The sequence below is a fragment of the Schistocerca cancellata genome, chromosome 7, assembly GCF_023864275.1.
Source record: "Schistocerca cancellata isolate TAMUIC-IGC-003103 chromosome 7, iqSchCanc2.1, whole genome shotgun sequence".
Taxonomy (NCBI): Eukaryota; Metazoa; Arthropoda; class Insecta; order Orthoptera; family Acrididae; genus Schistocerca; species Schistocerca cancellata.
In genome coordinates this window covers 376,794,906-376,818,241 of record NC_064632.1, presented here as the reverse complement: position 1 = coordinate 376,818,241, position 23,336 = coordinate 376,794,906, and the positions used below count along the sequence as shown (strand labels likewise).

The window sequence follows — 23,336 nt, the reverse complement described above, 5'->3', positions numbered from 1 at the left end:
CCAGGCATTCTCTTAAGACAGAGACAGTTTGTGATGGTTGTGAATTGCAGCTATAGTATCTATAATTAAATCACTGCTTAGAGTGTAACATAGGTGAAAAATGGAAGGGTGGATGTTGGTTAGTGGCTATTAGTGGTATATCAGTATATTTCACGTATCAGTTACATTGAAATTAATGACCATTGTACTTTTATAGTAAAATATATAAAATTATAACAATGATTTTAATATTGCACAGCTGTTGAGCCAAAACTGATATTCTCAAACCGCTATTACATACGGGAAATGGATCTTGTTGGACACGCGTCACTACTGGTTCACAACATGACAAATGCAGTTGCTCTTGATTTTGAGTGGTCTACACAGTGTATATATTGGAGTGATGTTACACCACTTGGGTCCAGTCTAAAGCGATTGTGTCCTGGAGGAAACGCCACTCATGAGGTAATTATAATGTACATATTTGTATTTGAATGATGGTTTTACTGCATTCCTGTTTGAGGAAATTGCAACACTACAAAGGAATACTAGGAATGTGCACAGTTTCTATAGACTGTGGCTAACAGTAATGCAAATACATAATTAAATGTTGCCTCTTTTGTTTATTACAGTCTTTTCTTCTGGAGTAACCTGTTGCAAACAGGATGTGGGGATGGCTCTACAGCATAGCCCAAATAAAATTTGACAATCCAGTTCATCCAGTTTTCATACTTTTATCTTCCAATTCCATTTTTTTTTAATTCTGTGGAAAGATAGTTCTACAGTTTCAACATCAGGGGCCCATGTAACAGAGAAACTGTAGTACAGTCTCCATTACTGAAAGCATTCTGTTAAACAGAATTTGTAATTTCATCTCTCATCTTTCTATCACTGGCTTCAGTGCAAGCTGTTTCTGTTAGCAGTTGACAAACATTTTCTTTTACATGTCACTAAAAGCTCTTGTGGTCTTTGATAGTTTTGTATAATGAATTTTTCACCTGCGTAGGTCAGAAGCCTGTCATGCAGCCTTATGTAATAAACACATAGTTACCCCAGATATTTTCTAGGAAACTGTAACCTTAAATGTGCCACAGCCAGGAATTCCAGTGAAGGCTGGTCCTTGGGTGTCAACTGTTTCTGGTCTGAGGGCTTGAGAATTCTTTTGAATCTGTGATACAGTTTTCTTCAGTACAGAACATTTAAACAAAGAGAAAAGTAATTAAGATTTAAAAACTAGCAAGATGATCTGCTTGAAATCTTTAGTCTATGAATAATTGTACCAACACTAGTGGTCTGTAAGATCCTTGCTTATTACAGTTCAGTTTTATATTTCTTATGTTCCATGTGGGTTTTAATAGTTTATTTTAAAGTTGATTGGACAAATCCAAAGATTAAAAATAAATTACCATGAATGAAAATAATTCTTCTAAACCTTAATGTTTTCTTGCACTCTCCTTACTTTGCCAGTTATTTATGTACACAGTGCTAACGAAGCTCAATGTTTCTTGCACATTGCTGTGCTTCTTTCAGGTTTTACATTCAGCAACACTCAGAAATGCTGATGGTCTGGCTGTTGACTGGGTTGCACATAATTTATATTGGTGTGACAAAGGTTTTGACACAATTGAAGTATCACGACTTGATGGGCGATATCGTAAGGTCTTAATAAACAGTGGTCTACAAGAACCTAGAGCTATTGCTCTTGATCCAAGGAATGGGTAAGCAGTTATCTCTCTCTCTCTCTCTCTCTCTCTTTCTCTCTCACTCACTCACTCACTCTCTCTCTCTCTCCCACCCCCCTCGCTTTTTTAAATATCTTCTTCTTGTTATATGCTAACCTACATTGAACGAAAAAACTCCAAAACAAAAGTTCAGCTCATAATACGAGGGTCATTCAATAAGTAATGCCACAAATTATTTTTCCCAGGTAATTTCAGTTGAAAAAAATGTGTAATTTGTTGTGGGACATCATGGAATATTCCCACTTCAGCCCCTACAGCTTTGTGAAGTTCCGTCACATTCAGTGAAGATTCTGTTGAAAAATTGGATTTTTTAGCCAAAAGAGTGGGTATGATATATTGGAATACTGAATAAAACCAAGCTACTTTCAGAAAAAACATATTGCATTACTTATTGACTGCCCCTCATATTTAAGGAACATATTCAGGCTGGAAATAATATGAAAAGCTAATAGGGCAAGATATGTATTAATTTTTCTTAAGTTCAGGAATATCAGAGCTCACAAAATTATTCACTAAAATGCCAAAAACCAATTATTTTTTTAAATAAGAAAAGCCATGCTACATGTGAGTTTCCCTGCTTGCAGAAAGAGGTAAGTTTTCAGGCACCCCATCCCATCCTGTTTCCCTACTTCCCCTCGCTTTACATAACACTCTCTCTTCTGTCCTCTTGCAGCCCCTTTCCTCTCCTCTCTTTGTTCTTTTCATCTCCTCCAACTGTCCAACTGCTGCAACACCTCTCCCCAGCCTTCAGTTCAAGGTCTATGTGTATTGGGGGGGGGGGGGGGGGTTGCATGGGTGTGTTTGTTCTGAGAAAGGATATTGTCTGAAATCATAGGTACAAGTTCAAGTATGTTTATGCATCTGTTTAATCCTCAACTATATGATGATGACTAGTTACTTTACTCTTTTCACTGATTGGGAGATTTCTGTTGTCCATTATTTGATAAAAAAAAACCTATATCTTTCAACTGACCACTCACTACACAACTTTGAAATCATAATCTTTTTATTCAGGAACCTGGAATTGCTTGAGGAGAATAATTTTCATTGTAATTGCAGTACAAAAAACAACAAAAATTTTATGCTTCCCTATACACTATTTGAAGTTATATGCTCAGACTTCACTTTATACAAGGCGATTCAGAATTTGTACTATGCAGTTATAGGTGTTGTAGAGGGGACACAGGGCAGCAATATTTGGTAATAAACTCATGTCCAGAAATGTGTAGTTGGGAAGATAAACAACTTTAAAAGAACATGAAAAGAAACACAGCACATGCATTGACCAACTCGTACCTGTGTGAACTACAGCATATGCTCAAAAGTGGTGACCATGAGTTTCATTGCACAAATCATACTTGTGAACAGTATTCACATATACATGGCCCAAAAGTCCTGGAGTGTCCTGAAAGACCACCACTGCAACCATTAAACATGTGCAAAGAGATCATACTGTGACTTTACAGGAGTCTAGTGAAGTATGCTCTTTATGTAGGCCTGCAGAAAAGAGTCATGAGGTGTTAAATTGGGTGCTTGTGGTGACCTATGAATCGGCCCTCCATGACCTATCGAACTGTGTCTGAATGTTTGGTGAAGGCACTGGTAGACATTGCATGAGAAGTGGGCTAGCACACCATCATGCTGGAACCACATTGTGTGATGGATAAGCACTGGCACATCCTCCAAATACTGCACAAGGATGTCTTGCAGGAAGGGCAAGTAGCTTTGACCCATTAGGTGGTGCAGTAGAATACATGGGTCAATCAGATGGTCATGGGTATACCAGTAGACACATTAATACAGAAACGATGTAGAAATCTGTTGGGATGTGTGGCCTTAGGGTTTTCCTCATCACAAATGTGGCTGTTATGATGGTTGAGGAAATATTTGTTTGCAAAACATACTTCATCTATGAAAATAATGATCTAAGGAAAGTCTCAAATGTTGACACAGCGTGGAGGAAACCATGAAAATTAATTAGCATGTGACACAAAATCACATGGGCCCTTTGCAGCGGTCTCTGGAGGTGGTATGGCTGAAGTTGCCATTCATGGAGAACTTGCCAGATGATGCTCTGGGATACCTCAATGAATTCTGTATGTAGTAGATACACATTGATGGATTCTGGTTGACCGGTTGAAGGACTTCCCTCTTCCATTTCAACATTGCAGCACGTCTGAGCATGACCTATTAGTCTTGAAGTGCTGGTTTCCCAAAGCCATTGTTCCAATCTTACAAAAATAGTATGTGATTGATGGGCACAACATGGATATCGTTCATGATTCAGGCATTGTGCTAGTTGACCATTTCGTCCATTTTCACCATAGATGAGCAACATATTGGTATACTTGGAGAACGTGTACTCAGCCATTCTGTAATGCTCTGTCTTTCTCTATCATTCAGTCGCAGCTGATATACAAGCACTTCAATTCATTGTGTTGTTCTCTGATGATGTGTCATGATGTCACACAGCACATCACCTGTCATGAGACACTGATCTCTGTCATGTATATTTACTTTGATCATTCAGAGTCATTTATCTTTCAAAGATGCATTTCTGTATGTGGGTTTATTACCAAGTATTGCTGTTCTGAGTCGCATGTACAGTACCTATAACAGTGTAATAGGAATTCTGAATCACTTTGTTTAGGAAAGAAGATCTAAAATAAATTAATAGGCAAAATTATGTCTAATTTCCTTTGAAAGACAAAAAAATAATGTTATGGGATATTCTGGTACCAAAATAATACTTGAAGAGGAAGAATTTATGACCATTGAATTAATTATATTGCCAGGATGTGACATTGTATTAGATGTGTTATGTAACTGTTTCTGTACACAGAGGACTTTATTACTCCAGATTTATCCAGTGCGCTTTATTAAGGATCAACTTCGATTACTTTTTTTATCTGCTTTGACTGAACCAAATGATTTATACGCATATATCATATATTTGATAAATCACAGTTTGTAGTGGAAACAACAGTGATGAAAAAAATGGAATTACCACGTAAAGGGGTTGGAATACAATTTTCCCATTAGTTGAAGTGTAATAATAAATGGTGCCAAATCTTTTGCCTCATCCCATTCATTTGTACATAATTGAATAATAATGTTTTTTAATGTAATTTACACAACCCCTTGGAGTGAACGAACATTTCTTGACTTACGTAATACTCACAGACACAGTACATCTGCATCAATATTTTATTTTGTCGACACCTGAACATCATCTGGGATAAACTTATTGTCAAATGTCTGACATGAAAATATGCAGAATTAAATGTTTACATACAGATGTTATAGTAAAGATTTAACAATTAAGAAGTACTTGTGCTTTGATGTCCATATGTAAACACCTTTAATTCCGCTGATTTTCAATAACTGATTCAGCCGTAAACTTTTCCTGGTGTTGATAAGTAAAATATTGGCATAGCTATATGCCATCTTTGAATGTGGTATTCATTCAGTTGATACTTCAAATACTGTATTTGCAAGTGTTGGCAACCCTGCACACAAGTATTAACATTATTTCTAATTGTTTTGTCTTTCATGAGCATAATCAATACACAATAATAATGAAAGATCAGTTCCCCATAAAATTTCCGTTTGGGGCCAGTAATGAATACAAGGCCAAGTGGTTAACCATTAATACACAATTAAGAAAAACTGCAAGGCATGTCAAGTGCTGTAGAATTTAGATCCAAAAAATCCTTACATAAATTGGCCCAGATACATGTCACAATTTGTAAGATGCTATGTTTATTCCCCTATAGAGTTAACCTGTTTACAAATGGTCATTTTTTGTCAGGAAGATTTGGTGTGTTGAGGAGCATTATCAGATCACTTGTAAATGTACCGTCTGGCACTACTTTTGTAGGATCTCATTCAGTGGCTGTCTTACACAACTACCCAACATTGACTACCTATATCACTGTCAGACCTGACAGCACAGTTTGTCCTAAAAACTGGTGATTTTAGCTGTAAAGTGTGCTGTGAAATAGCAGAATTTTTGGAACCTGATAACATGCACTGGCCGTACAGATGAGAGACATTAATTTTTTGCAGCTTTCTACTTTTACATAAATACTCTGCAAATAACTGTGAACAACATGGTAAAGGGTACTTAGCATGGTACTACTTGTTAAGATTTCTTCCCATTTTGGTTGCATATGGAGCATGGGAAGAACGTCTTCTTAAATGCCTTTGGATATGTTGTAATTTGTCTAATCTTCTCTTCGTGGGTTGAATAACATCTGTAAATTCTTCACTCAAAACAGGTTTGTGAAACTTTTATAGTAGGTTTACATGTGGGATAACTGGTGTCTCTCTCCAAGATTCAGTCAGTTCAGGTCTTACAACATTTGCTTGATGCTCTCCCGGAGTCAAACAAACCTGTGACCATTTTTGCTGCACTTCTTTATATACGTTCAGTACTCCCTGTTATTCCTATTTGATGTGGATCCTGTGCATAAGAGCAGTATTCTATAATGGGATGCAGAAGTGTTTTGTAAGCAATTTACTTTATAGACTGTTTGTATTCTCCCAGTATCATGTCAATTAACTGAAATCTGCTACATGCTTACCCTGCAGATGTGCCTCTGTGGTCATTATATTTAACACCTGTACAAATTGTTACACACAAGTATTTGTTTGAGTTGACCTACTCTATCTCTGACTCACTGATGTTATAGTCCATAGGATACTGCTTTCCTGCTTTGTGTGAAGCACAAAATTTTACATTTCTGTACATTTAAAGGAAGTTACCAATTTTTGGTCCACTATGAAATCATACCAGGATCTGAATGGATATTTATGCATCTTTTAAGTTGGTATCTTATTATAGACAACTGCATCATCTGCAAAAAGGCTAAGGTCACTATTAATGTTGTCTGCCAAGTCATTAATATACAATAGGAATTTGGCCAGAGCAGCTAGAGGTAGCAATTATGTGTGCTTGAGGTGTCCTTGCTTGTGTGAATGTGTATATGTTTTCTTTTTTGAAGAAAGCTCTGGCCAGAAGGTTAAATGTGTAGCAGTCTTTTCATTGTGCCTGTTTTGACTCAACATGTTATTTTTATGGTGAATATCAATCCGCCCTTTTCATAGTACTGTTGATATTCCTACTTGGACTTTCCATTGTTTGAAAACTATTTTTGTCTTCAACATGGACCTTCAGAATGCTATTAAGGATTTTATCTATAATTTGTAACTACAAAAACTATTTTTGTCCTCAACATGCACTCACTATTGCTATCCACAATCTGTAATCATACAAAATGTAGAAACATACATTTTGAGAACAGTGATATTTAGTAAATATCGAATGCATTTGTACCTGATGATGAGGATGGAGTAAAAAGGTGCTCCATTATGTTCAAGATGATGTATAAAGATTTTTTGTGTTGATGTTCTGCAGTCTCAATGAGTTAATTTCTTTTCCCAGATATATGTATTGGACTGACTGGGGTGACCAAAGACACATTGGGAAGGCAGGAATGGATGGCTCATCTCCACGCGTTTTAATAAATGATTCTCTTGGATGGCCAAACGCTATAACAATCTCCTTTGAAACAGATGAATTATTCTGGGCTGATGCTAGAGAAGATTATATAGCAGTATCAGATCTGAATGGAAACAAAAGAAGAGTTATTATAAGTCGCAGTAAGTTTCTGTGTCTTAGAAAACACTTTTGTGAAAAACTTGTTCATCTGTCATTCATATCTTTTCTTTTTAGCTATAACAATAATGATTATGTGAAATTTGATACCTTTGACTGTCTGCGCTGTGATTTCATCTGCACTAAAAATGGTTTTTTAATAAGTGTAATATGTAAAGAGATTTGGCTTTCTATACATATATAAGCATCCTTTCTAGTTGAGTGATCAAAGATTTCTTACTCTGAGGTGTATTTTTTAAAATATCTTTTAAATTTCATCTGTAGTATACACATCTCTAGGCCTAATTTTGCACTGCTCAGAGACCGATCAATTTCCATATCCCACATTTTATTTATCTTGTGACTGGGTAGCTGTACATGTAAGATACTGAATTGCTTATGTTTATAACCATAGTGTTTAACGGTTTACTTTTTTTAGATGGACCAGGTTCAGTTCTGTCTGTAAACAGACATGACTGTGAAGTGCCTTAGTTGCCATAGAAAAGTTACATCTGGGTTACAGTGCAGCTGTGGTGATAGATGGCTTCATTGGGAGAATGAAGTGGTCTGGGAAGTGATATTTGCCAGGTATTGGAGAGTCCATGTACAAGACAGAAAAACAGCTGGATAAGAAGGAAAAATTAAAGCTATTAAGGCAGAACTTAACAGTGCTAGAAAAGAATTGGGAAGGTTAAGGATGGTGAAGGGTAATGGGAAGTGGTAGCAGGGAAGAGGGACCACAGGAAGAGAACATTACCAGACAGCTTTATCACTTGCACAAAAAGTAACGTAGGCCCACTCTGTCCATTAACTAAGGAAGAGTCCCCTGTAGATGAAGTGTAGCTAATTCACTGCCGACTTTCAGTGGGAAACCAGTGCTTTCAGAAAAACTGGGAAACAGGAGGAAAGTCGTTCTGTTAGGTAATAGCTGTGGAAGAGGTGTACATCAGTTGTTGCACCTACATATACATATGTACTCTGCAAACCACTGTGAAGTGGTTATGCTCCATTTTACCAATTATTAGGGTTTTTTCCTTTCCATTCACACATGGAGCATGGGAAGAATGATTGTTTAAATGCCTCTGTGTGTGCTGTAATTAATCTAACCTTGTCCTCACAATCCGTATGGAACTGATACAGGGTGTATATGCTCATATACAACTGGAAAATCCTGGAAAAACCCGGGAATCTTTTCATCTGGGAGAAAACTGGGAAAAACATGGGAATTTTTTACAATTTGGGGAACTTTTTGTTGTTTTAGTTTTCAGTTAAATTTTTGTAGTTTTGACTGGTAAGAATTGATACTCTAACAAAGAATTTTACTTTAGCCTGCTACTGCAGCAATAAAACATAAACGAGGAAAACAAAATAGAACCTAAGTTGCAAAGGAAATGTGCCATTTACAGTAACAAAACACAGTTCACACACAAGCGTCTGCCAACAGCAAAATGTGTCAAAAGCTTTAGGACAAAGACAGTGCAGTACTTCATACCAAGAAACTGCTTCCAATGGGCGTGACATTACAATGGTTTCATTTGGTTCGTTTGAGTAGTTGCTGGCGGGCTTACCGTATTTACTCGAATCTAAGCCGCACTCGAATCTAAGCCGCACCCAAAAAATGAGACTCGAAATCGAGGAAAAAAAATTTTCCCGAATCTAAGCCGCACCTGAAATTTTAGACTCGAAATTCAAGGGGAGATAAAAGTTTTAGGCCGCACCCCCAAATCGAAACAAAGTTGGTCCATTGTAATATGAGACACAATTTAGGTCGAATGAATGGCGATACAGCTACAGTCGTTTGGTTCGAGTCGTAAGCTTAGAAGTTAAGCTTTACCACGTAGCCATTGCTATGCGTCAGGCGCTCCATCCGTATTTATACGGGTACCCTTCCTTTTTCACGTGCTTCGTCTAGTTTGAATTCATTGCTTATTTTTCTTTGATCTGATAAGTGCCGTTCTCTTTGTTATAGGTGTTTACGTCACTCCAAACTGAAAATGCATTACTGTACTGTGTCATGCATTGTTTGTCGCATTCTGATAATGAGTGTTTACGGCCTGTCGCCGCTCGCGGCATGGCTTGCTTTTGTGCGCACTACCGCCGCTTACAAGAGAGAGAGAGAGAGAGGGGGGGGGGGGGGGGGGGGGGGGGGGAATCGACTCATTAGCAAAACAACGGCAAGAGACTGCTATTTGTTGTTATATACACTGCTGCTGCTGCTTTCTTTGATAATGATGTACAAGAACCAAATAATAGACTGCGTATGATAGAAAATGTTCTGAACGAGAGTTTAGCGAAAATTTTTCTCAGTTGAAAATCTTTGCAGACGCCTCTTTAGTACATTACATTCTGCACAGAAATTAGAGTCATCGTAGATTTAAAAATCTAGTCAATTGCCATGCTTCATTTCTGACTGTATCACTATTAGGCATACGAATAATATGAACATAAACATGACATGATATGTATATTCTTCCGAGTTTGCTGTTGTCTCACTCTAGTTTCGTGGTTTATTATGCAGACAGGATTTAAATGAGGTAGCAGCAAACATGAAACAAATGCATGGCAAAATGTTTATATTCGAATTATTCTTATGGTGAAGGGAATACTGCATGTTAGCAACCATCTCTTCTCACAGGTAGGAAAAAATTCAGAACGTAGAGTTGGCCAAATTGACAAACATCCCAAACAGTCTTGCCAGTCGGATTTTCGTAGTACATTGAAATGCTGCTACATTCGAAGATGAACAATACGGAATTTGTATTTACATCGTTGGATAATGTATGAAAATGAAGTGGTCGAAACTCGGGGCGGAGAAAAAAGCTCGTCTTTCACCTATTTTTAATTTATTTACTGACACAGAGGTTTTGGCGCCAGAATTTATCTTTGTGCCTGCAAAGCATTCGACGGCGGAAGTTAGTTGTGGCGGCACCTACCAAATTTTTCAGAACTTCCGCTTACTTTGCACTCGATTCTAAGCCGCAGGCGGTTTTTTGGATTACAAAAACCGAAAAAAAGTGCGGCTTAGATTCGAGTAAATACGGTATACACATATTCAGCTGATCTGCACTTAACAAGGAAAAAGTGTATTTTCACTCAGGAGAAAGTGTATTTCTTTAACCGAGAAATCCAGGAAAAATCCAGGAGTTTTTTTTCTGTGTCTACGTATACAGCCTGTGATATGTAGTGGGAAATAGTATATTCATAGAGTCATCATTTAACACTTTGAGACTTGGGCAGCTAGGTTGTAGCTCATATGGTGGAGACTGTGGTTTTTCGTAGTTTTTCTGAATACTGCACAGGATTTAAGTCAGTTTTTTCCATTTGGAAGAGTGGTCTTTTTCCTATGCATGTGGAGAAGAAACACAGAAATATGTCAGTGACCAAGTTTTTACATGGAAATGAAAATGTGTTATTTTCGCAACAACAATAACTTGTTTATGTTTCATTTGCTAAATGAACGTAGAATAAAAATGGGTTGGTGCTATAAACAATACTGTTGGAAAATTGTAATTTCTTATTGAAAATTACTTAGTTAAATATTTGCTTTAGTGTGAAAAATTTCGTCTTAATTTGGAAAACAAAGTCTTATGTCACATTCTTCACAATAGTGCCTGGTATCTTTTCTTGTCATTTTCCCAAGTTTGCCTTGGTTCATTCTACACAAACGTTATTTCTCCTCAGAGGGCATTTTGTCGCTGAAAAAATTTAAGAATTTTTTTCAGATTCAGTTTACAGAAGAACTATATTGAGTGCAAACTCATTCAACCAAGTGTATTTGTTCATCAGAGCCACTGCCAATTCAGTGACAAATTCAACAAAATGTTTGCTAGTAGGCTTGGACTTTTTATATAAAACATATGAATTTGCAATCAACATCATGAAAATGCGAAAAAAAACTTCCTTCCACAACTATGTTTGCTTCCTCTCAGACCAATAGTAGCCCATTAGCGGGTAAATGTGGCCCTCATCAGCCTTGTTTTTATTATAATCCAAAGTACAAGTAGGTTTCATTCTCTCTTGTCATTTCTAATCTTGTTCTGAGATTGACATTGGATGCAATCATTTTGTGTTTTGTCCTCAGAAGAAATACACTCTTAGAATCTCCCCATTTCACAAACAGCAAATGGTCTCATCTGCAGAATGAAAGTTCATTTTTATCCAGCTTCTGAGCAGTTAGATCTTTAGCTAGCCCTTTCCTATTTTTCAATACAGTATTGTAAGCCCATCTTGAAAATAAATGTAAGGTGTGTAGAAAACAACAATTGTCATTTGCACTCTGTGTAACCCCTTGTATGGCATATGGCAACGAAGGGGAATGTGAACTCCACAAAACAAGTAACACCCGATAGTGTATGTATTCCTTTTCTGCCAGTAGATGTGAAAAACGATGTCATCTGAGTCTCTCTCTCTCTCTCTCTCTCTCTCTCTCTCTCTCTTCGTGCGCATGTGTGTTTGTTTGTGTGTGTGTGTGTGTAATAGAAGTGACATGGAGTATCTTTATACAGGCAACAGAAGTAGTATAAATGTTGGAGTACATTTACAGAGCTGAGAAGCAGCAAATGTACAACAAATCACATGTTGTGTGTATAATCCATGCAACATAGCTCCTATGCCACTCGTCACCAAAGTGTTAAAGCGGGTTCTTGAAACTTTATAAATATGCTTTCTCAGGATAGTTTACAACAAGAGTCTGCCCATACAGCTCTTTCAACATCTCTGTGACACCTTCCTGCAGCTCAAACAAACCTATGACCATTTGTGCTGCCCTTCTCTGGAAACATTCAATGTCCCTTGCTAGTCCTATTTGGTACATGGTTTCACACTCTTCAGCAATATTCTGAGATGTGTTGCATAAGTGATTTGTAGGCAATCTCTTTTGTAGACTGATTGCTTTTCACCAGTATTCTACCTCTAAACCAAAGTCTGCCATCTGATTTACCCACGAAGCTAGAACTAGGAAATAAGTAACAGGTCACAAAATCCTTCAAGTCAAGTCCTGTAATAGGGGGTACAGATCCTTTGTACAAGTATTTTGGAAATGACAGTCATGTTGTTGCAGTGGCTGGAGCAGAAACAATATTGACAGGGACTGTGGTTACACCATCAAGAGTGACCTGGTGAGGATAGCTTCAGAAATAAGCTATAAAAATGTACACATTGTGCCTGTTTTTTGAGAGGTTACAATCGGCTGCATTTTAACAGCACTGTGAGTCAGGTAAACATGGAGTTATCAACTGCATCTCTCAGCTGCCAGATCAAACATAAGATTAATTTCTAAGCACGCCACACACAGATGGTTGCGTTACAGATTTTCGTTGGATGTGACTTACGTGAAATGTCGGTTTGGAGTGTTTGTTTTCATAACATTCATCCAACAGATGTGGATACATTCCCACTGCATTCTTATTGTGCAACATAAATCTTTAACGCAATCATCTGTGTGTGGCGTGCTTATAATTATGTATTATTTATATTTTAGGACAATTAATCTGTAAAAAATGCACCACATGTTACAAGGAAAACATGTAAACCGTCTGAAGATGAATCATAACGATTCGAAACCGGTAACGGTACCCTTTGAATAAAGGAACTGGAAGTAAATTTGTGACTGGTTACCATCTCAACACCAACATTTGACCTCTACGATACTTGGACCAAAGGGGGCATAACTGGTGCAGGTTATAATAGGAATCACAGTGGTTGGTTTGGCCTAACAATGTTTGAATCATGGTTTGTCTTGCCTTATGCGTAGCAATTATAAGGACCTAAAGTGATTATAGGTGATAATCTTTTGAGTCATCTGTCATATAATGTGATTAAACTGTGCCAGGAACAGGACATTAAATTTGTGCTTCTGGTACCTAATTCTACTCATTTGTGTCAGCCACTTGCTGTAACCTTTTTTAGACCTTTAAAACTTGCTTGAAGAAATGTGCTAGATGATTGGAAAAGGAAGGATAGAGGAGTGATAAAAATAGAGGAGTTATGCCAAAATCTGAATTTCCTAGGCTGTTGAAAAAAATCTTTGAAAATATAGCTATCACATCTAAATCAAATCTAATATTTGTGTTCAGAAAAGCAGGAATTTTTCCTTTCTGTTCCGATAAAGTCATTTCATAGATTCCAAAAAGCCTTCAATAACAATGCACATGGCACCAGCTCATCAGAAGTTTCTTGGGCAGCAGCCTTCGGAATGAAGTTGAAACAGGTTTGCTCTAATGAAACAAACGGAAGGCCACGCCAAGCAAAGCATTTAGCCTTGACTCCAGGAAAAGGAATTGTTATCAGCGACTTCAATGAAAATGATGGTGATGGGGCTGCAAGCAGGGAGTCCCTATCTGGAACATCTAACCGTGGTCTAGAACAGCACGAGTCAAAGGAAATGAAGAAATGGACAAGGAGAAGGATAAAGATTGGCACGAATTTAAAGAAAATGATTTCACCATAGTAAAATTTCCTATGAAAAAAAGGTTCAGGTTTTTTATTGGTAAAATTGAAAGCATCTCTAATGATACCTATGAAATGACATTTATGAGAATGAAATTTGTTGATGGTAATGTTTATTTTGTCTTTCCAGAAATTGACAATGCAACTGAGGTAGAAAGAGCCCAAATTATTCAAAATTTATTTTTGAAGGGATGGATGATTATGACATTGACTAAATAATTTTCACATTGGTTATGACATTGAATAACTAAAAATTAATATTTGTTTGCCAAATTTTGTGAATACAAGTGTTTTTATAGCAAAAATCTCAAGTTTAATGTGCTTGTAAAAATTTATTAAGTCTAAAAATTGCAACATTTTGTTACAAATACAGCAATATATTTTTTAAAAATGAAAATAGTGATTGGACTCACTCCACTGGAGATCTGATTCCGTTCCTGCATGCAAAATACAATGGTGATTGTATCCACGCCAACTGAGGAGGCGGAACGTATCAAAAATTAACTTAAAATTATAACTGCAATTATAAAATAAAAATAACATAATACATGAATATATCATTATCAATGTTTTGAAATTAACATAGGCCACTGAATTTTTATTCCTATATCACAACAGTAAATGGACAACATTTTAAAAAGCTGCCATTTTTGATCGGATTCATCTCATTTTATAGTACATATAGATCACAAACACAATATTGCAAAACCCACTGCCAAGAATTAATGAAGTGCCTTAGTTCAGCTATGTTTATAGTACAAATAGTTACTTCTACAGGTGACTTAAAAATGAAGAAATTGTTTTATCCTACATAATTCCATTCGCTAATGAGGTACAGAATGATTTTATGGGGAAATTTAAATTACAGAGATAGTATTCTCAGAATTCAGAAGCATGTTATAAGAGTTATGTCTCATGTTAAAGCAGGAACATTCTGCAGAGACCTCTTAAAAAAATACATATATTCATTAATGTCCTTTGTCTTAACCAATATTCTTGTCTTCAAAAAGTAAAAAGCCTGAACATAGCAAGGACAATAAACAATGTCCATAAAGAACCCAAGAGTTTAACATTAGTACAAAAAGGAGCCAGATACATTGGTACACATGTATTCAACATCCTACCAGAGGGCACTAAATGTCATGTGGATAATGTAGCGGAGTTCAAAACTTAATTAAAGAACTTTCTATTGGGCAACTTCTTCTACTTCATTGAAGAGTATCGTCACAGAAACTCTAATTTAATGTTTCATGTTGATGTATAATTAGAATTAGCATTGTTGTTGTTGTGGTCTTCAGTCCTGAGACTGGTTTGATGCAGCTCTCCATGCTACTCTATCCTGTGCAAGCTTCTTCATCTTCCAGTACCTACTGCAGCCTACATCCTTCTGAATCTGCTTAGTGTATTCGTCTCTTGGTCTCCCTCTACAATTTTTACCCTCCACGCTGCCCTCCAATACTAAATTGGTGATCCCTTGATGCCTCAGAACATGTCCTACCAAGCGATCCCTTCTTCTGGTCAAGTTGTGCCACAAACTCCTCTTCTCCCCAATTCTGTTCAATACCTCCTCATTAGCTATGTGATCTACCCATCTAATCTTCAGCATTCTTCTGTAGCACCACATTTCAAAATCTTCTATTCTCTTCTTGTCCAAACTATTTATCGTCCATGTTTCACTTCCATACATGGCTACACTCCATACAAATACTTTCAGAAACGACTTCCTGGCACTTAAATCTGCACTATAATACATTAATCAGGGTGTATACGCCCTGGGACAACTGGGAAATCTAGGAGTTTTTTAGGATTCTGGGAATTTCATAGGATTCTGGGAATTTTTCATTATTTTCATTTTCAGTCAAATTTCTGTGACTGTGACTGGCTCTAACAAATAATTTGACTTAAGCCCACTTCTGCAGAATAATACTGCAGCAGGAAAACATAAATGAGAGGATAACTTAGGTTGCAGAGAAAATGCACTGTTTACAACAACAAAACACAGTGCCCATACAAGCGTTTACCAACACCAAAATATGTCTAGGGCTTTAAGATGAAGGCTGTGCAACACTTTGTAACAACAAACTGTTTTTGGTGACATCACAACTGTTTACATTTCTAGCAGGTCATGGTAAAATATTGCGAATATGGGCTGAGAAGTGTTACTTTCAAAGTAAATTTTATTTTGCACAAGACTAATTATGTTACGTGTGAGAATGTGTGACAAATTTCTCAAATCATTCAAAACATTTTGAAGGCATCCACTTAGAAAAATGTTGCACCCCGAAGAACTGCCATGTATGCTGTTATTTAAAATTTTACTGGCAAATTTGTGTTTGATATATCGTTGAGGGTAACACATACTAAATAAGTCCAATCTTCAAGGTTAGTTTCTCATATCTATTTTAGTTCTGTCATATATTACAGATCACATAATAATATATCTAAAAATGAAGATGATGTGCCTTACCAAAAGAAAGCGCTGGCAGGTCGATAGACACACAAACAAACACAAACATACACACAAAATTCTAGCTTTCGCAACCAACGGCTGTTTCGTCAGGAAAGAGGGAAGGAGAGGGAAAGACGAAAGGATGTGGGTTTTGAGGGAGAGGGTAAGGAGTCATTTCAATCCCAGGAGCGGAAAGACTTACCTTAGGGGGAAAAAAGGACGGGTATACACTCGCGCACACACACACATATCCATCCACACATATACAGACACAAGCAGATATATTCAAAGGCAAAGAGTTTGGGCAGAGATGTCAGTCGAGGCAGAAGTGCAGAGGCAAAGATGTTGTTGAATGGCAGGTGAGGTATGAGTGGCGGCAACTTGAAATTAGCAGAGATTGAGGCCTGGTGGATAATGGGAAGAGAGGATATATTGAAGGGCAAGTTCCCATCTCTGGAGTTCGGATAGGTTGGTGTTAGTGGGAAGTATCCAGATAACCCAGACAGCGTAACATTGTGCCAAGATGTGCTGGCCGTGCACCAAGGCATGTTTAGCCACAGGGTGATCCTCATTACCAACAAACACTGTCTGCCTGTGTCCATTCATCTGAATGGACAGTTTATTGCTGGTCATTCCCACATAGAATGCGTCACAGTGTAGGCAGGTCAGTTGGTAAATCACGTGGGTGCTTTCACATGTGGCTCTGCCTTTGATCGTGTACACCTTCCGGGTTACAGGACTGGAGTAGGTGGTGGTGGGAGGGTGCATGGGACAGGTTTTACACCGGGGGCGGTTACAAGGTTAGGAGCCAGAGGGCAGGGAAGGTGGTTTGGGGATTTCATAGGGATGAACGAAGAGGTTACGAAGGTTAGGTGGACAGCGGAAAGACACTCTTGGTGGAGTGGGGAGGATTTCATGAAGGATGGATCTCATTTCAGGGCAGGATTTGAGGAAGTCGTATCCCTGCTGGAGAGCCACATTCAGAGTCTGGGTGACAGCTGTCATAATGGAGGTACTGTTGCTTGTTGGTGGGTTTGATGTGGACGGACGTGCGAAGCTGGCCATTGGACAGATGGAGGTCAATGTCAAGGAAAGTGGCATGGGATTTGGAGTAGGACCAGGTGAATCTGATGGAATCAAATGTGTTGAGGTTGGAGAGGAAATTCTGGAGTTCTTCTTCACTGTGAGTCCAGATCATGAAGATGTCGTCAATAAATCTGTACCAAACTTTGGGTTGGCAGGCCTGGGTAACCAAGAAGGCTTCCTCTAAGCGACCCATGAATAGGTTGGCGTATGAGGGGGCCATCCTGGTACCCATGGCTGTTCCCTTTAATTGTTGGTATGTCTGGCCTTCAAAAGTGAAGAAGTTGTGGGTCAGGATGAAGCTGGCTAAGGTAATGAGGAAAGAGGTTTTAGGTAGGGTGGCAGGTGATCGGCGTCAAAGGAAGTGCTCCATCGCAGCGAGGCCCTGGACTTGCAGAATATTTGTGTATAAGGAAGTGGCATCAATGTTTACAAGGACGGTTTCCGGGGGTAACAGATTGGGTAAGGATTCCAGGTGTTCGAGAAAGTGGTTGGTGTCTTTGATGAAGGATGGGAGACTGCATGCAATGGGTTGAAGGTGTTGATCTACGTAGGCAGAGATACGTTCTGTGGGGGCTTGGTAACCAGCTACAATGGGGCGGCTGGGATGATTGGCTTTGTGAATTTTAGGAAGAAGGTAGAAGGTAGGGGTGCGGGGTGTCGGTGGGGTCAGGAGATTGATGGAGTCAGGTGAAAGGTTTTATAGGGGCCCTAAGGTTCTGAGGATTCCTTGAAGCTCTGCCTGGACATCAGGAATGGGATTACCTTGGCAAACTTTGTATGTGGTGTTGTCTGAAAGCTGACGCAGTCCCTCAGCCACATACTCCCGACGATCAAATACCACGGTCGTGGAACCCTTGTCCCCACATCATGATGCCGGGTGTTGGCCCTGTGTGCCTCGGTCGTATGCAGTCCTGATTGTGGCGCTCACTTGCACGGCGCCAAACACGCATACGACCATCATTGGCACCAAGGCAGAAGCGACTCTCATCGCTGAAGACGACACGTCTCCATTCGTCCTTCCATTCACGCCTGTCGCGACACCACTGGAGGCGGGCTGCACGATGTTGGGGCGTGTGCGGAAGACGGCCTAACGGTGTGCGGGACTGTAGCCCAGCTTCATGGAGATGGTTGCGAATGGTCCTCGCCGATACCCCAGGAGCAACAGTTTCCCTAATTTGCTGGGAAGTGGCGGTGCGGTCCCCTACGGCACTGCATAGGATCCTACGGTCTTGGCGTGCATCCGCGCGGCGCTGCGGTCCGGTCCCAGGTCGACGGGCACGTGCACCTTCCGCCGACCACTGGCGACAACATCGATGTACTGTGGAGACCTCACGCCCCATGTGTTGAGCAATTCGGCGGTACGTCCACCCGGCCTCCCGCATGCCCACTATACGCCCTCGCTCAAAGTCTGTCAACTGCACATACGGTTCACGTCCACGCTGTCGTGGCATGCTACCAGTGTTAAAGACTGCGATGGAGCTCCGTATGCCACGGCAAACTGGCTGACACTGACGGCAGCGGTGCACAAATGCTGCGCAGCTAGCGCCATTCGACGGCCAACACCGCGGTTCCTGGTGTGTCCACTGTGCCATGCGTGTGATCATTGCTTGTACAGCCCTCTCGCAGTGTCCGGAGCAAGTATGGTGGGTCTGACACACCGGTGTCAATGTGTTCTTTTTTCCATTTCCAGGAGTGTATAATGCTGTATTTTGTGAATTCATATTTATACTTACGTAATACCAAAATATGCAATGTACATTATATCCGTACATTAGAGATCTTTCCAAAATGTGTTGTTCTTTGCTGGGAAGTCCTGCCCCAGTGTATAAAACCTTTACCATCCAAAGGCTTGATGTGTTTTACATTCCTAAGGGAAAAATTTACTTTTCGTGCAGATTATTGTGCATGTTTACCCAGAAAAAGTTCATTTTCACCCAGGAAAAAAATGTATTTTTAACCAGTAAAAATCGGAATACCTCTTTCTTATCCTCATATGTAATGTCATCTCATTTCACTATACTGTAGTTAAATTAAATGCACATCCTTGACTTCTTTCCACATCCAAGAGACAACACTCTGCGGGATCTACGAAATACAACTAATGCTGTATAATAATTATATCTGAAACATTACACAATAGATCAGTCTAATCTAAAAGCCGTAAATTCAACTAAATACCTAGGTATTACAATTACGAACAACTTAAATTGGAATTAACAAATAGAAAATGTTGTGGGGAAGGCTAACCAAAGACTGCGTTTTATTGGCAGGACACTTAGAAAATGTAACAGACCTACTAAGGAGACTGCCTACACTACGCTTGTCCGTCCTCTTTTAGAATACTGGTGCGCGGTGTGGGATCCTTACCAGATAGGACTGATGGAGTACATCGAAAAAGTTCAAAGAAAGGCAGCACATTTTGTATTATTGTGAAATATGGGAGAAAGTGTCACAGAAATGATACAGGATTTGGGCTGGACATCATTAAAAGAAAGGCGTTTTTCGTTGCGACAGAATCTTCTCACAAAATTCCAATCACCAACTTTCTCCTCCGAATGCAAAAATATTTTGTTGACACCGACCTACATAGGGAGGAATGATCACCATGATAAAATAATGGAAATCAGAGCTCGTACGGAAAGGTATAGGTGTCCATTCTTTCCGCACGCTATACAAGATTGGAATAATAGAGAGTTGTGAAAGTGGTTCGATGAGCCCTTTGCCAGGCACTTAAATGTGATTTGCAGAGTATCCATGTAGATGTAGATGTAGAAAACAGTGATAGTTAGCTGTTAAGATGACTATTATAAGATACAAAATTTTAAACAAGAAGTTTAAAGGGACTAATACACCAATAACATCTATAATTCTAAAGCGTATACACTATTAAAATTACGTATGTACAAAAAACACGAGATAAATCTTTTAGTACCATTTGTTTTGTTGTGGAATAAAAATAATCTTGTCTCCTCACAAAAAATAAGTCATTTTTTGTCATGTACCTTAATTTCTTTTTCAGACAGTAATTCCAAGAACCTTCCACATCATATATTTGCTATTACTGTATTTGAAGATTTCTTATATTGGACAGACTGGGAAACAAAGTCAGTTGAACGTGCTCATAAATATTTTGGAAATGATACAAAGACATTAAAAACACTAATACATCGACCAATGGACATTCATGTTTTTCATCCATTCAGACAGCAACCTTGTAAGTAAAATTGTTTTACTTTCCTTATTAACTATAAAAGTTAACCTGAAAATTAATTGAATTGTGAAAAAATATAAGATGCTGTTGTGTATTTGAACTGAATGAAAAACATTACAACTTTGTTGGTATTTTTTATTTGTGTTCAGAATAGACACTGTGTAACAGCTTCTTGTAGGAGACTTAAGCAAAAACAAAAAAGAAAATGACAAAAAGATCTGTTATTTCATCAGAGTCCTAATTTTCTGCCATCTGATTATCGCCCGTTTGTAAAATTTGCCGTTAAACATCCAACATGCAGCTTTATCAAGAACAAGCAATTCAAATAGTTTGTTGTTAGAATCCCTCGAAGATAAACTTCAGTTTACCAATATCCTTCCCATTGATTGTGACCATCTTTAGTCTCCAATGCATTTTAGTTCATGTAAATGTTTTATTTTGTATCATTTTGTAGAATTTCTTTGCAGGATCTATTTGGTTCTCTTTTGTCTTTGTTCACAAGACCCTAATTATATTTAGCTTTTATGGTCATTTTACCTAAAGATGCGTGTTCCACCATGCAAAACTTTTGTAATGTCAAAATGCCTCATTTGAAAAGCATTTTACACTGAAAAATGGTTTTCCATTTTGTAGGTTTTTATATTTTGTAGGTGTTTGAAAAAAGCCACACAAATAAACGTTCATATTACTGGTGTTAATTGACTTAAAGAGGTATTATATGGATTGAAGCATGGTGGCCACTGCTGGACAGTACTCTCTCTACTGTAGGATCCAAACTTCATAACATCAAACAGCTGACCATGTGCCTATTGCAAAAACCTAGATTTCAAATATTTTAATTGTACCTGTTTATGTGGATGACATACTAATATTCAGTAACAATCCACAAGAGAAAGATATCTTCAAAAACAGACTAAGAGAAAAATTCTAATGCAAAGATAATGGTGAAGCTACTAACTGTTTGGATATCCCAGTTAATAGGAACTGCAAAGAAGGTTGTCAATAGGCTTGACACACTATCTAGAGCAAATTCTCAACAGATTCAATATGAAAGACTGTAACCCAATACCTATGTCACTGGACAGTAACCAAATGATCCCTCATAATATGAGTACAAGAACAGAAAAAGGGCAAGAAGGTATGAAGAATATATCCTGTCATGAAGCAATCTGAAGTTTAATGAATTCTCAGTTAGGAACCAGGTCGAAGCTAGCTATCTCAATAGGATTGCAAGATGCTTTTAGTAACTTCCACAATAAAACTCTGTCATGAAATCTTACAAAAAATCCAAAGAGATTCTGCTTGCTTGTAAAGAACACCAGTGGTAAGACACAATCAATACCTTCACTGCGCAATACCAAAGGTAATATTACTGATGACAGTGCCACTAAAGTAGATCTGTTAAACACAGTTCTCTGGAATTCCTTCACAAAAGAAGATGCAGTAAATATTCCAGAATTCAAATCAAGAACAGCTGCCAACATCAGTAATTTAGAAATGGTTCCTTGCTGTAGCAAAGCAACTTAAATCACTTAATAAAAGCAAGTCTTTCTGTCCAGATAGTATACCAATGCACTTCTTTCAGAGTATACTTATACAATAGTCCCATACATAGCAATCATAGACGATTGCTCACTCAGTGAAAGATTCATACCAAAAGACTAAAAAGTTATGTAGGTCACACCAGCACACAAGGAAATAGGAGTAATTCAATGAATTACAGACCCATATCACTGATACTGATTTGCAGTTGGTTTTTGGAACATGTACTGTGTTCCAACATAAAGAACCAACTCGAAGGTAGCGGTCTGTCGACACAGTGTCAGCACAGATTCAGAAAATATCGCTTTTGTGAAACACAAGTAGCTCTTTCTTCACACAAAGTAATGAGTACTATCAGCATGGGATCTCAAATTGATTCCATATATCTAAATTTCCAGACGGCTTTTGAAATTATTCCTCACAAGAGACACAATGATTTTCCAATTGCTGCTGCGTACTGTGACCTTTCTGACAGGAAATTGTGATTTCCTGTCAGAAAGGTCATAGTACATAGTAGTCAATGGAAAATCAGTGAGTAAAACAAAAGTGATATCTGGCAATTCCAAATGAAGTGTTGTAGGTCCTCTGCTGTTCCTTATCTGTATACGATTTGGGGGACAATCTGAGAAGCTCTTAGACTGTCTGCAGTTGATGCTGTCATTTATCCTCTAGTAAAGTCAACAGAACATCAAAACCAATTACAAAATGATGATACTTGCTGGCTGCGAATAGTGGCAATTGTCTCTGAATAAGGAAAAGTGTGAGATCATCCACATGAGTTCAAAAAGAAATCTTGTAAATTCCTGTTACATGTTAAATCCCACAAATTTATAGGCTGTCAATTCAACTAAATACTTAAGAATTACAAGTACGAACAACTTGGAGAGATCATATAGGTAATGTTGTGTGAAGGACAAACCTAAGACTGCATTTTATTGGCAGAATACGTAGAAGTTGCAGTAGTTCTATTTAAGAGACTGCCTACACTATTCAAAGGAGGCCAACTTGTTTTGTATTATTGCAAAATAGGGAAAAAAGTGTCATGGATACGACAACTGAACTGTGCTGGTAATCATTAAAACAGAGGCATTTTTCATTGCAGCAAGATCTTTTCACAGTGTTTCAGTCACCAGCTTTATCGACTGAATGCAAAAATCTGTTGTTGTGGTCTTCAGTCCTGAGACTGGTTTGATGCATCCCTCCATGCTACACTATCCTGTG

General features: G+C 38.3%; 1 protein-coding gene across 1 annotated transcript in view; it reads left to right on the top strand.

Annotated features, from left to right (window-relative positions):
- The window catches only part of LOC126092185 (low-density lipoprotein receptor-related protein 1), a 772,271-nt gene that overhangs the window by 651,522 nt on the left and 97,413 nt on the right, over positions 1–23,336 (top strand). Inside the window, exons 50-53 of the mRNA XM_049907661.1 lie at positions 239–444; positions 1,510–1,697; positions 7,168–7,385; positions 20,382–20,576. Coding sequence (XP_049763618.1) covers positions 239–444; positions 1,510–1,697; positions 7,168–7,385; positions 20,382–20,576 — 807 coding nt within the window. The remainder of the gene's footprint in view (positions 1–238; positions 445–1,509; positions 1,698–7,167; positions 7,386–20,381; positions 20,577–23,336) is intronic.